The sequence below is a fragment of the Odocoileus virginianus genome, chromosome 16 (assembly GCF_023699985.2).
Source record: "Odocoileus virginianus isolate 20LAN1187 ecotype Illinois chromosome 16, Ovbor_1.2, whole genome shotgun sequence".
NCBI classification, from domain to species: Eukaryota; Metazoa; Chordata; class Mammalia; order Artiodactyla; family Cervidae; genus Odocoileus; species Odocoileus virginianus.
Genome location: NC_069689.1, coordinates 59,029,834 through 59,045,907, shown reverse-complemented (window position 1 = coordinate 59,045,907; position 16,074 = coordinate 59,029,834). Strand labels below are relative to the sequence as shown.

General features: G+C 37.7%; 1 protein-coding gene across 7 annotated transcripts in view; it reads right to left on the bottom strand.

The window, feature by feature from the left end:
• The window catches only part of CPEB1 (cytoplasmic polyadenylation element binding protein 1), a 113,399-nt gene that overhangs the window by 79,003 nt on the left and 18,322 nt on the right, over positions 1-16,074 (bottom strand). For all 7 annotated transcript variants that reach the window (XM_070478293.1, XM_070478291.1, XM_070478289.1 and 4 more), the window contains exon 2: positions 614-788. In XM_070478293.1, coding sequence (XP_070334394.1) covers positions 614-788 — 175 coding nt within the window. The remainder of the gene's footprint in view (positions 1-613; positions 789-16,074) is intronic.

Here is a 16,074-nt window from a genome sequence, read left to right as displayed (position 1 = left end):
TGCCCTCTCCCTCCACTGTTCAGTGGAACACCCTAAATATCAGGAAAATGAAATGCTTGTTGACTTGCACACTTTTTAAAAGCAATTAAAATACCCAAGAACTACACCATCCAGTACAGTAGCCACTAGTCACATGTGACTACTGAGCCCTTGAAATGTAGCTAATTCAAACTGAGCTATACTGTAAATGTAAAATATACATTGGATTTTGAAGTCATAACACTAACAAAAGAATCTCTTATTAACAGCTTTTATACAGATTATACATTGACACACTATTTGACTATGCTGGGTTACATCAAGTATTAATCACTTTTTAAAATGTTTCCAATGTAGCTATAAGAAAATCTACCGTAACATGTAACTCATAATTGTATATATAAATAGTCTTGTCACCTCTGACCTACTTTTTTTTCTTTTTCACATAATCGTCGTGTGAAAATATTATAATCAAAGGATGTCTTCACCCCACTGGCGACCCAATCCACAAGGCAAACTACAAAGGGGTGAAGTGCCACTTGAGATTCAAGGTCACTCAGACTTCACAAGAAAGCGGCCTAGAAACAGCAATGTGTGCATGTCTAGCACATCCAAGTTTTCAAATCTAAGTCACCTGGCAAATGATCATGAATTCCTCGATTTACGGGTGTAGTGCAGACTCTACTGAAATCCAGAGAATTATCCAATATGGCATTTATCCTTCGAAAGATATTGGCATTTCTACACGTGGAGAGTGCAGGTGCTTCCTGGTTGTCCCAGCAATCTTTTATCCTTCCCGCTTCTTCTTCCTAGACACAGAAAAAAGGTGGTTAGGTTTTCTATTCTCCCTGTTGATAGAGACTTCACACCTCCTTTCCTCTAGCCCAATATAAGTTAGATAAAATAACAAAGACTTGAATTTCTTGCCTGTATACTAACATACTTAACTCTCAGCAAGGTACCCTGAGAGAACAGTAAGAGAAAAAAACACTGACATGTATGCTATAAGAACCTTCTAACATAATGGGACTTGTATAGAAGTAGAATGGCAGCAACATGAGCGTTAAGAACCAGACACACCTGGTTCAAATTCTGAGTTTACCTATACAGATTATGTGGCAATAAAAGAATGAAGTACTGATACATACTACAATATGGGTAAACCTCAAAATCATGAGGTGAAAGAAGCCAGTCACACAAGACCACATTTTATATGAGCCCAATTATATGAAATGTACAGAATAGGTAATCTAAAGCAGATTAGCTGCCTTCAACTGGGGAGGTGAGGAGGTGGTTAGCCAGTTGTGTCTCAAGGGTACAAGGTTTCTTTTTTCAAATGATGAAAATATTCTAAAATTAGATCATCGTGAGGGTTGCAAAATTCCATAAATATACTAAAGATCAATGAATTGTACTTTGAAAAGTGAACCTTACAATTATTTAAATTATATATTAATACAGTTGTTTCAAAAGTTTGATTCTGCCATTTATTGGCAGTTACTGATCTCTGTGCTACAGTCCCCACTTGTAAAGTGGGGGAGAGTACCTATCAACCTTTTGATGGGATGTATACAGTACTCAGCATGGTGCTGGCATATGGTAGCTACTATTTTTACATTTTAAGATATACCTACAGGAAAAGACTTGGGCAGGATCAAAGTGGTACAAAAACCACCCAAAGGGTTGTTTAAATAACTGATACAATCTATGTGGTCATTAAAAGTGCCCACAACTCATGTAAGACATCACTGAATGAAAAACGGACTCACAGGCACATAAAAGTGAACTGAACCCCCACACAAGTGATTTTTGGGTGTTCTCTATCTCAGTCAATAAGACCACCATTCTATGGATAGATCAACTAAACAGAAAATGAACAAGGAAACACAAACTTTAAAGGACACAATGGACCAGCTAGACCTAATTGACATCTATAGGACGTTTCACCCCAAAACAATCAACTTCACCTTTTTCTCAAGTGCACACGGAACCTTCTCCAGAATAGATCACATTCTGGGCCATAAATCTAGTCTTGGTAAATTCAAAAAAACTGAAATCATTCCAGTCATCTTTTCTGACCACAGTGCAGTAAGATCAGATCTCAATTACAGGAAAAAAATTATTAAAAATTCAAACATATGGAGGCTAAATAACACGCTTCTCAATAACCAACAAATCATAGAAGAAATAAAAAAAGGAATCAAAATATGCATAGAAATGAATGAAAATACAACAACCCAAAACCTATGGGACACTGTAAAAAGCAGTGCTAAGGGGAAGATTCATAGCATTACAGGACTACCTCAAGAAACAAGAAAAAAGTCAAATAAATAACCTAACTCTACACCTAAAGCAACTAGAGAAGGAAGAAATGAAGAACCCCAGGGTTAGTAGAAGGAAAGAAATATTGCCTGTGGAGTCTCTGCTGAAATGAATCAGGATTCGAGCTCTAAGATGAGACAGAAAATGAAAGCATGTTGTTTGCCAGGACACTGTGGGTTTATATAGATGTGTAACAAGTTGATTTGGAACACTGGAATTTCATTCTTTTCTCTTTTTTTTGTAAAGGCAATTAACTAGCCCCAGGAAGGATCCTTCAGTTACATAAAATTTTTTTATGGAAAAAAAAAAAAAAACTAGGGCAGAAATAAATGCAAAAGAAACTAAAGAGACCAGAGCAAAAATCAACAAAGCTAAAAGCTAGTTTTTTGAAAAAATAAACAAAATTGACAAACCATTAGCAAGACTCATTAAGAAACAAAGGAAGAACCAAATTAACAAAATTAGAAACGAAAATGGAGAGATCACAACAGACAACACTGAAATACAAAGGATCATAAGAGACTACTACCAGCAGCTCTATGCCAATAAAATGGACAACTTGGAAGAAATGGACAAGTTCTTAGAGAAGTATAACTTTCCAAAACTGAACCAGGAAGAAATAGAAGATCTTAACAAACCCATCACAAGCAAGGAAATCGAAACTGTAATCAGAAATCTTCCAGCAAACAAAAGCCCAGGACCAGATGGCTTCACAGCTGAATTCTACCAAAAATTTAGACAAGAGCTAACACCTATTTTACTCAAACTCTTCCAGAAAATTGCAGAAGAAGGTAAACTTCCAAACTCATTCTATGAGGCCACCATCACCCCAATTCCAAAACCAGACAAAGATGCCACAAAAAAAGAAAACTACAGGCCAGTATCACTGATGAACATAGATGCAAAAATCCTTAACAAAATTCTAGCAAACAGAATCCAACAACATATTAAAAAAATCATACACCATGACCAAGTGGGCTTTATCCCAGGAATGCAAGGATTCTTTAATATCCACAAATCAATCAATGTAATACACCACATTAACAAATTGAAAGATAAAAACCATATGATTATCTCAATAGATGCAGAGAAAGCCTTTGACAAAATTCAACACTCATTTATGATTAAAACTCTCCAGAAAGCAGGAATAGAAGGAACATACCTCAACATAATAAAAGCTATATATGACAAACCCACAGCAAGCATCACCCTCAATGGTGAAAAATTGAAAGCATTTCCCCTGAAATCAGGAACAAGACAAGGGTGCCCACTCTCACCACTACTATTCAACATAGTTTTGGAAGTGTTGGCCACAGCAATCAGGGCAGAAAAAGAAGTAAAAGGAATCCAGGTAGGAAAAGAAGAAGTGAAACTCTCACTGTTTGCAGATGACATGATCCTCTACATAGAAAACCCTAAAGACTCTACCAGAAAATTACTAGAGCTAATCAACGAATACAGTAAAGTTGCAGGATATAAAATTAACACACAGAATCTCTTGCATTCCTATACACTAACAATGAGAAAACAGAAAGAGAAATTAAGGAAACGATACCATTCACCATTGCAACAAAAAGAATAAAATACTTAGGAGTATATCTACCTAAAGAAACAAAAGACCTATACATAAAAAACTATAAAACACTGATGAAAGAAATCAAAGAGGACACAAACAGATGGAGAAATACACCGTGTTCATGGATTGGAAGAATCAATATTGTCAAAATGGCTATTCTACCCCAAGCAATCTATAGATTCAATGCAATCCCTATCAAACTACCAACGGTATTTTTCACAGAACTAGAACAAATAATTTCACAATTTGTATGGAAATACAAAAAACCTCGAATAGCCAAAGTAACCTTGAGAAAGAAGAATGGAACTGGAGGAATCAACCTGCCTGACTTCAGACTATACTACAAAGCCAGTCATCAAGACAGTATGGTACTGGCAGAAAGACAGAAATATAGATCGATGGAACAGAATAGAAAGCCCAGAGATAAATCCACGAACCTATGTCACCTTATCTTCGACAAAGGAGGCAAGGCTATACAATGGAAAAAAGACAACCTCTTTAACAAGTGGTGCTGGGAAAACTGGTCAACCACTTGTAAAAGAATGAAACTAGAACACTTTCTAACACCATACACAAAAATAAACTCAAAATGGATTAAACATCTAAATGTAAGATCAGAAACTATAAAACTCCTAGAGGAGAACATAGGCAAAACACTCTCCGACATAAATCACAGCAGGATCCTCTATGACCCACACCCCGGAATTTTAGAAACAAAAGCAAAAATAAACAAATGGGACCTAATGAAACTTAAAAGCTTTTGCACAACAAAGGAAACTATAAGCAAGGTGAAAAGACAGCCCTCAGATTGGGAGAAAATAATAGCAAACGAAGCAACAGACAAAGGATTAATCTCAAAAATATACAAGCAACTCCTCCAGCTCAACTCCAGAAAAATAAATGACCCAATAAAAAAAATGGGCCAAAGAACTAAACAGACATCTCTCCAAGGAAGACATATGGATGGCAAAAAAACACATGAAAAGATGCTCAACATCACTCATTATCAGAGAAATGCAAATCAAAACCACAATAAGGTACCATTACACGCCAGTCAGGATGGCTGCTATCCAAAAGTCTACAAGCAATAAATGCTGGAGAGGGTGTGGAGAAAAGGGAACCCTCTTACACTGTTGGTGGGAATGCAAATTAGTACAGCCACTATGGAAAACAGTGTGGAGGTTTCTTCAAAAGCTGGAAATAGAACTGCCATATGACCCAGCAATCCCACTTCTGGGCATACACACCGAGGAAACCAGATCTGAAAGAGACACATGCACCCCAGTGTTCATCGCAGCACTGTTTATAATAGCCAGGACATGGAAGCAACCCAGATGCCCATCAGCAGACGAATGGATGAGGAAGCTGTGGTACATATACACCATGGAATATTACTCAGCCATTAAAAAGAATTCATTTGAATCAGTTCTAATGAGATGGATGAAACTGGAGCCCATTATACAGAGCGAAGTAAGCCAGAAAGATAAAGACCATTACAGTATACTAACACATATATATGGAATTTAGAAAGATGGTAACGATAACCCTATATGCAAAACAGAAAAAGAGACTCAGATGTATAGAACAGACTTGTGGACTCTGTGGGAGAAGGCAAGGGTGGGATGTTTCAAGAGAACAGCATTGAAACATGTATATTATCTAGGGTGAAACAGATCACCAGCCCAGGTTGGATGCATGAGACAAGTGCTTGGGCCTGGTGCACTGGGAAGACCCAGAGGGATCGGGTGGAGAGGGAGGTGGGAGGAGGGACCGGGATGGGGAATACATGTAAATCCACGGCTAATTCATTTCAATGTATGACAGGAACCACTGCAATATTGTGAAGTGATTAGCCTCCAACTAATAAAAATAAATGGAAAAAAAAATAAGACCACCATCCTCCAGGTGCCTGAGACAGAAATCTAGGTACCATTCTTCTCTATTCAATCTCCCTCACTAACCACATTCAATCTGTAAGCAAAGAAATACTGGCTGACAGACTGAATATTCTAAAGGGAGTCAGACTCATCGCTTCTATCATTCCCAATTACCTTGGGGAATATACAAAAACAAACAACAAAAAAAGTCCAAGTAATGAAACTAGTAGGGCTTCGCTGCTGGCTCAGTGGTAAAGAATCTGCCTGCAATACAGAAGATGCAGGTTATATTCTGGGTCAGGAAGATCTCCTGGAGTAGGAAATGGCAACTCACTCCAGTATTCTTGCCTGGACAGAGGAGCCTGGCAAGGTTCGCAAGGTATTGGACACAACTTAGCGACAAACAACAACAAAAGAAACTAGAACCTAAGACCCTGTGGCTGAACACGTCGAAACAAAATTTTTAAAGCCTGGTGTTACTCTGTGTAACTTATTAAAATCCAGGTGGAAGCGTGAGAATGACCAGAAATATTTAAGACTATAAACTCTGCAGCATGGCTTTAAAGGAACAAACCTGAATTCCACATCATTTTCAAGCTCTTGAAAGACTGGTTGGTATTCTTTGCAAACTGTGAAGATAACCGGAACACAGTTCTGTTTCCCAAGCCCTCCAGGGAGGTGCCATTGAGAATGGTTAAATCCACTGACACAGGCCATTTTCACAACTGCAGATTTCTAAGGTTAATATTCAACTTCACTAAGGCAACTTCACAAAGGCTAAGATACAAGGATTTATAACCAATCTGCATACCTTAAGGCTACATGCTTCACTCATTCACTGTCTAACATACATTAACCAACTGCCTGCTGTCCACAGTAGCATTCTAAGAATAGGCAGATTAGACCGAGGAAAAAAATAAGACCAAATCCAGCAACATCCACTGGGGAACAGACATATCACTCTCCCCATGTGTACAACAGGGATAAAAGTAACAATATTATCTCAGAGGGCTTTTTGTGAATTAATACACATAAAGTGATTCACACAGTACCTGGCAGATAACTATGTGCTGAACAAATAAATGCTAGCTCTCAGTAGTGTTATTATTATACCAAGGGGTTAGAAGCCGCCACAAGGATCCTTGAAGAAAAGAATCTACCTGCTCATTAAAAGAAGAAAAATGAACTAAAAACCTATGTCAACTCTTCCTTTGAAGACCCCAAGCCCTCCCATGCCTAATTTCTGTAATCATTTGATTTCAAAAGCTTAATTAGGAACCTCCTTGGTGGTCCAGTGATTAAGAATTTGCACTTTCACTCCAGGCACTAAGGGTTTGATCTCTGGTAAGGGAACTGAGATCCTGCATGTCACCCACATGGTGTAAATAAAAATTTAAAAACTTAATTAAAAAAGACTAAAGACATGATTAAAAAAAAAAAGATCAAACTGCACAAAATCTGAACCTACCACAGAATACAGTGATCCTTTTAAAATTCTTCAGTTACATAATTCTTAGTTTCTCATTTTTTAAACAGAAACCTTTTATCCATCCCTACCCTTAACAGGCCCATTACTCTGCATATTCTGATCAATAACTCTGATCAATTTATAGGTCTGAGTTCATATCCATGTTTTACCATAACCAAAAATGTAATCATTTGATTACATTTTTCCTTGACTTTCTACTACTACCTGATAGATTTCACTGCTATTTGTGGCATTTCTGCCATTAAGTAAGATCATTTGCAGCTTTTTTTGAACTTTATCTTTCACTATAGTCAGGAAAGCAAGCTTTAAAGACACATTACAGACTCAAAGGAGAACACAAATATTAATACTACTAAGAACCATGGATCAATAGGAAGGATTACTTGGCAGGGCTAGGAAAAAAAAAAAACAAACAAACAGTAATTCTCTATCTTCACACCTAAAGCAACCAGAGAAAGGAAAATAAAACCCAAAGTCAGTATAAGTAAAGAAAACATTTCAGATCAGAGTAGAAATAAATGAAATAGAGACAGAAAATAAATAGCAAGTGTCAATGAAACTAAAAGCTTGTTGAGGAGAGAAACATTGATAAACCTTTAGCCAGACTTGTCCAAAAAAAATAAAGGGAGGATTCAAATCAGTAAAATTAGAAATGAAAAAGGGGAAGTTACAGCTAACACCACAGATATACAAGGAATCATAATAGACTACTACAAGCAACTATATGCCAATAAAATTGACAACCTGGAAGAACTGGACAAATTCTTACAAAGGTATAACCTCCTAAGACTGAACCAGGAAGAAACAAAATATGAACAGATCAATCACAAGTACTGAAATTGAAACAATTATTAAAAATCTTTCAATAAACAGAAGTTGAGGACCAAATGGCTTCACAGGCAAATTCTATCAAACATTTAGAGAAAAACTAATACCTGCCTTTCTGAAACTCTTCCAATAAACTGCAGAGGAAGGAACACTCCCAAGCTCATCCACTATCACCCTAATACCAAAACAGAGAAAGATATCACAGAAAAGAAGAATTACAAACCAGTACCATTGATGAACACAGGTGCAAAAAGGCTTGACAAAATACTAGCAAAATGAATTCAACAACACATTAAAAGGATCATACAGCATGATCAAGTGGAATTTATCCCTGAGATACATAGATTTTTCAATATCTGCAAATCACTGTGAAATATATCAACAAATTAAACAATAAAAACCATGTGATCATTTCAACAGATGTAGAAAAAGCTACTGACAAAATTCAACATGCACTTATGATAAAAACTTTCCAGAAAGTGGGCTTAGAGGGAACCTACCTCAATTTAATAAAGGTCATATATGACCAACTCACAGCAAACATCATTCTCAATGGTGAAAAACTGAAAGCATTTCCCCTAAGATCAAGAACAAGACAAAGATGTTCACTCTTGCCACTATTATTCAACAAAGCTTTATAAGTCCTAGTCATGGCAGTCACAGAAGAAAAAGAAATACAATCCAAACTGGAAAAGAAGTTAAACTGTCCCTGTTTGCAGATGGTATGATACTATACACAGACAATCCTAGAGATGATACTAGAACACTACTAGAGCTCATCAATAAATCTGGTAAAGTTGCAGGATACAGAATTAATGCACAGAATTCGACTGCATTCCCATACACTAACAGAAGATAAAAGACATCAAGGAAACAACCCTATTTACCACTGCATCAAAAAGAATAAAATACCAAAGAACAGACCTGCCTAAGGAGACAAAAGATCTGTACTCTGAAAACGATAACATATGGATGGAGAAATCAAAGATGACACAAACAGATGGGGAGATACACCACATACCTGGATTGGAAGAATATTGTCAAAATAACTATACTACCCAAAGCAATCTACAGACTCAATGCAAACTCCCTAACTACCAATGGCATTTTTCACAGAATGAGAACAAAAAATTTTTAAATATGTATGGACACACAAAAGATCCCGAAGGAAAAAAAAAAAAAGATCCCAAAGACGCAAAGCAATCTTAAGAAAAATGGAGCTGGAAGAATTAGGCTCCCTGACTACAAAGCTACAGTAATCAAGACAGTATGATATTGGCACAAGAACAGAAATATAGTTAAATGGAGCGGAATACAGACAAAGCCCAGAGATAAACCCACACACCTATGGTCACCTAATCTATGACAAAGGAGGCAAGAATATACAATGGAGAAGAGACAGTCACTTCAATAATAAGTGGTGCTGGGAAAACTGGACAGCTACACATAAAAGAAGCAAATTAAAATACTTAACACCATACACAAAGATAAACTCAAAATGGATTAAAGACCTAATATAAGGCCAGAAACCATAAAACTCTTAAAGGAAAACACAGGCAGAACACTGACATAAATTGCAGCAAGATTCTCTTTGACCCATCTCCTAGAGAAATGGAAATAAAAACAAAAACAAACAAATGGGATCAACTTAAAAGCTTTTGCAGAACAAAGGAAACTATAAATAAGATGAAAAGACAACCCTACGAATGGGAGAAAATATTTGCAAACAAAGAAAAAGCATTAATTTCCAAAATATACAAACAGCTCATGCAGCTCAATATCAAAACAACCCAATCAAAAAGTGGGGGAAGTATCTAAATAGACATTTCTTCAAGGAGAAATACAGATGGTTAAAAAGCACATGAAAAGATGCTCAATAATTAATAGAGAAATACAAATCAAAACAATATACAATGAGGTATCACCCCACACCAGTCAGGATGGCCATCAATCAAAAGATCTACAAATAATAAATGCTAGAGAGTGAGTGTGTGGAGAAAAGACAACCCTTCTACACTGTTGGAGGGAATGTAAACTGCTACAACCACTATGAAGAACAGTATGGAGATTCCCTAAAAATCTAAATAGAGCTACGATATGATTCAGCAATCCCTCTCTAGACATATATCCAGAGACAGTCTTAATTCAAAAAGACACATGCACCCCAATGTTCACTGCAGCACTATTCACGATAGCCAGGATATGGAAGCAACCTAAATGTCCATCAACAGAAGAATGGATAAAGAAGATATGGTACATATAGACAATGGAGTATTAACTCAGCATTAAAAAGAATGAAATATTGCCATTTGCAGCAACATGGATGGACCCAGAGATTGTCACACTGAGACAAGTTAGAGGAAGACACATATCATATGGTATTGCTTTTATGTGAAATGTTCAAAAAAAAGGGAGGGGGTACAAATGTTGGTAAACAGAGACTGAGTTACAAATGTAGGAAATAAACTTATGGTTACCACGAAGTGATTGTGGAAGGGATAAACTGGGAGACTGGGATTGTCTTATCAGTTCAGTTCAGTCGCTCAATCATGTCCAATTCTATGCAACCCCATGAATCGCAGCACCCCAGGCCTCCCTGTCCATCACCAACTCCCGGAGTTTACTCAAACTCACGCCCATTAAGTCAGTGATGCCATCTAGCCATCTCATCCTCAGTTGTCCCCTTCTCCTCCTGCCCCCAATCCCTCCCAGCATCAGGGTCTTTTCCAATGAGTCAACTCATCACATGAGGTGGCCAAAGTATTGGAGTTTCAGCTTCAGCATCAGTCTGTCCAATGAACACCCAGGACTGATCTCCATTAGGATGGACTGGTTGGATCTCCTTGCAGTCCAAGGGACTTCAAGAGTCTTCTCCAACACCACAGTTCAAAAGTATCAATTCTTCGGCACTCAGCTTTCTTCACAGTCCCACTCTCACATCAATACATGACCACTGGAAAAACCATAGCCTTGACCAGACGGACCTTTGTTGGCAAAGCAATGTCTCTGCTTTTTAATATGCTATCTAGGATGGTCATAACTTTCCTTCCAAGGAGTAAGCATCTTTTCATTTCATGGCTGCACTCCCCATCCGCAGTGATTTTGGAGCCCCCAAAAATAAAGTCTGACACTGTTTCCTCTGTTTCCCCATCTATTTCCCATGACGCGATGGGACCAGATGCCATGATCTTAGTTTTCTGAATGTTAAGCTTTAAGCCAACTTTTTCACTCTCCTCTTTCACTTTCAAGAGGCTTTTTAGTTCCTCTTCACTCTCTGTCATAAGGGTGGTGTCACCTGCATATCTGAGGTTATTGATATTTCTCCCGGCAATCTGGATTCCAGCTTGTGCTTCTTCCAGCCCAGCGTTTCTCATGATGTACTCTGCATATAAGTTAAATAAGCAGGGTGACAATATACACCCTTGACGTACTCCTTTTCCTATTTGGAACAAGTCTGTTGTTCCCTGTCCAGTTCTAACTGTTGCTTCCTGACCTGCATACAAGTTTCTCAACAGGCAGGTCAGGTGGTCTGGTACTCCCATCTCTTTCAGAATTTTCCACAGTTTATTGTGATCCACACAGTCGAAGGCTTTGGCGTAGTCAAAAAAGCAGAAATAGATGTTTTTCTGGAACTCTCTTGTTTATTCGATGATCCAGCGGATATTGGCAATTTGATCTCTGGTCACGAGCCAGATAATCACAATGGTGTGATCACTCACTTAGAGCCAGACATCCTGGAATGTGAAGTCAAGTGGGCCTTAGAAAGCATCACTACAAACAAAGCTAGTGGATGTGATGAATTGTCATATACATACTACTATATATAAATAGACAACTACTAAGGGCTTACTGTATTGCACAGGAACTCAATACTCTGTAAAGACCAATATGGGAAAAGAATCTAAAAAACATACAACATTGCAAATCAACTATACACCAAGAAAAATTTTTTAGAAACAGTAATTCTTACTGTTACTAGCTAAAAAGGGCCTCAAGATAAAACTATTGATAGCTGTATTTACTTATATCAGGGGGAAAAAATGGTTCACTAGGAATTTCTACTAATAGAAGCTATTTTACAGCAGGTCACAGTTTTTGCCTCTTCAACAGAAAAGGGCTGACACTCCCATCATGAAACAGTGACTTTCTTTAGCAATAATCCTTAACTGGAAGGGGGGATGGCAAACAGCCTACAACCTGAAAAGAGCATTTCCCTTTTCCACAAAGGAAGAATCCTCCCTCGGAACTGTGAATCACTGTTTTGAAAAGCAGAAAGCAAGCCCCTGGAACACAAACACTAAGTTTACCGCTTCAGTATCTTCTCTAGCTTCCATTGGCTCAGGTACAAAAGTGGAGTGCTACCTATTTGCAGATTTTGTGATAATGAGAAATATATAAAGTACCTGAAAACACTCAATTACTTATTAGGGACAAATTTACCCCAATTCCATCACTGTTATTCAGAAGTATTCTTTCAATTTGTCCTAGTCAAGTTCACCAAGAAGCCTGCAGCACATAATTGAAGGTTTTTTGCCTTTGTGGCTTGAAACTACTACTCATAATACTTTAAAATCTGAACCCTCACCATGCAGCTATGTTGGTCTATTCAAGAATAAAATCTCAAAATGTTATACCTGTTTGTATGCTATTACAAATCTGACTTGCCTTATTCGGAAACCCCCAGCCTTGCTTTCACATACCATATAACCTACAATCAACATGGTGATGAAATGGCCATTATTTTAGGTCAAAATCCTGGCTTGGGAATACTTCATTGTCATAAATGAATGCCAACTTTACTAACCCTGGTTTATTTTTATTGTCTTTAATCAACAACAAAAAATATCTACACTGCAGACCACTTCAAGACTATTACTGTTAATCATCTGTTATGGAGTCTTCAAAAGCCAGGTGGAAAGATTTACAGAAGACTGACCGAATGGCACATGGATTATCTCCTGATGGGAGTTTTAGCATGGGCTTCCATGGACAGGAATCCACGAAGGCTCCTGGCAAAACTGTTCATCCTAAAAATTTTGCTGAAAATAAAATTTTTTAATTAATCACTTATTTTTTAGTTAAAAGCCCTGGTCCTTAAGTCTCTTTAACAAATGGGGTTGAGAAAACTGGACAGCTTCATGTAAAAAAATTAAACTAGATCTCATCCTTTAACACCATACACAAAAATAAGCTCAAAATGGATTAAAGGCCTAAATGTTAGACCTGACACTATAGAACTTCTACTAGAGAAAACATAGGCAGAACACTGACATAAATCAAAACAGCATCTTTTTTTATTGTCTCCTAGAATAATGGAAACAAAAGTAAGCAAATGGGACCTACTAAAATCTTTTGCACAGCAAAGGAAACAATAAGCAAAACAAAAAACAACCCACGGATTGGGAGAAAATATTTGCAAATGATGTGACTGACAAGAGATTAGTCTCCAAAATTTACAAACAGCTCAAGATGCTTAACATCATCAAAGCAAACAACCCAATCAAAAAATGGGCAGAAGACCTAAACAGACATTTCTCCAAAGAAGACATACAGATGGCCAAAAGGCACATGAAAAGATGTTCAACATCATTCATTATTAGAGAAACGCAGATCAAAACTACAATGAGATAGCAGCTCACACCAGTCAGAATGGTTGTCATCAAAAAATCCATAAACAATAAATGCTGGAGAGCGTGTGAAGAGAATGGTGAAGTGTAAACTGATACAGTCACTATGGAACAGTATAGATTTTTTTTTTCCAAATGTTAATTTGCATTTTTAACTTTGTTTTTTTGTTTTCATTTATTTTTATTAGTTGGAGGCTAATTACTTTACAATATTGTAGTGGTTTTTGCCATACATTGACATGAATCAGCCATGGATTTACATGTGTTCCCCGTCCCGATCCCCTCTCCCTATGAAACAGTATAGATTTTTAAGGTTTCTAAACGTTCCTTAAAAAGCTAAAAGTAGAGCTACCACATGACCCTGTAATCCCACTCCTGTGCATATATCCGGAGAAAAACATGATCCAAAAGGACACATGCTCCCAATGTTCATTGCAGCATCGTTTACAACAGCCAAGCTATGGAAGCAACCTAAATGTCCATTAACAGAGGAATGGCTAAAGATGATGTGGTACAGGACGTCCCTAGTGGTCCAGTGGTTAAGAATCTGCCTTGCAGTGAAGGGGACACCAGTTCAATCCCTGGTCCAGGAAGATTCCACATGCCGCAGAGCAACTAGGCCTGTGCTCCACCACTGCTAAGCCTGAGTGCCTAGAGCCTATGCTCCGTAACGAGAGAAGCCACCACACTGAGAAGTCCATGCCCTGAAACAAAGAGTATCCCCATGTGCCACAACCAGAGAAAGCCACCATGCAGCAGTGAAGACCCATCACAGCCAAAAAGTAAAAGGATTTAAGATGTGGTACATACATACAATGAAATACTACTCAATCACTAAAACGAATGAAATAATGCTCCATCTGGAGCAACATGGATGGATACAAAGGTTGTCATACTGAGTGAAGCACCTAAGGGAGAAATATCACATGACACCCCTTATATGTGGGATCCAAAAGAAATGATACAAATGAACTTACAAAACAGGAAGAGACTCAAGACTCAGAGAATGAACTTGTATGGTTGTTAAGTGTTTGGGATTGACATATACACACTGCTATATTTAAAATGGATAACCAACAAGGGCCTACTGCATAGCACAGGGAACTCTGTTCAATGTTATGTCGCAGCCCAGATGGGAGGGGAATTCGGGGGAGAATGGATACATGTATATGTATGGCCAAGTCCCTTTGCTGTCCACCTGAAACTATCACAGCATTGTTAACTGGCTATACCCCAATACAAAATAAAAAGTTAAAGAAGAAAAAAGCACTGGTTTTCCAACATTTTTTTAAACTTATTATACAGCAGTAGAAAGTAATATACTTAAGACAGCCCCAAAACACTGGTTCTGAGAGGTAGTTTGGCAATCTGATTTTAGTTTATAGTAAGTAAAGCTGAATAAAACCTCTTCAGCACTTACACTCAGTATTTTAAGGATGTCGTCTACAATTTGAACAACACTTACATGACTACCCACTCAGAGAAGTGTCACTCAGACTAAGATCAAGAAATGCCAGTTTCCTCTGAGGAACTGATGTATCTTCTTTACATTCATTCTTTACAGGAAAATGTAAATTTAGCCAAGTTCCCATGTTTACTTTTGTCACTGGTCACTTGAAGCAGTTTTGGTTGAATTTCAACATGACTAGACCACTGTTAAGAAATGCTTCTCTAACTTTCTCTTTGGTTCTTGTCCATTCTTAATTGAACTTTCACCTCAAGTCTTCTGTGCAAGAATATAGGAAATAAAAATGTATTCGCTTGATCCATATGAAACTGTCAATATCCTCCCTTTTCTGACGAACAAAATAACAGCTTAGCATAGCTCAACATTTCACAAATACTAAAAAACCTGCTACATCAGATGTTGAAATTACTGAGATAAATAAAACATAATCTGGGCACTGGGGAGAACTAGATAAGTGGGGGAAAAGAATAAAAGTCAGCTAGGTAAGTGGAAATGAAGACAAGTTTGTACAAAACACTGCAGAAGAGAGGAGCATATTAAGGTATCTGGAATTATTTGACAACTCAGACTTTTAAATTGAAGAATAATGAAAAAGCAGAATTTCAATAAGCAAGTCTGAGAAAGAACATAACAGACAGGCAGAGAACAAGCACAGAGTGAATACAGAACACAGTAAATTCAAGGAAAGGAAAGGCAGGCCAGGCTGGGCAGGAAGGCTTGCCAGGAATGCAGGAGAAATGGCAGCAGGTCCTTATCTGCAGGAAGAAAAACTGAATCCATCCAGAAAGAGAAGTGAGCCCATAACCAGACAAAAGACTCAAAGGGACCCCTCCTCTTCATTAATGATCTCACGTTCCCCTCTCTCCTCCACTGGTTCCTTCCCATCTGTCTGTTAAGTATGCCCAAGG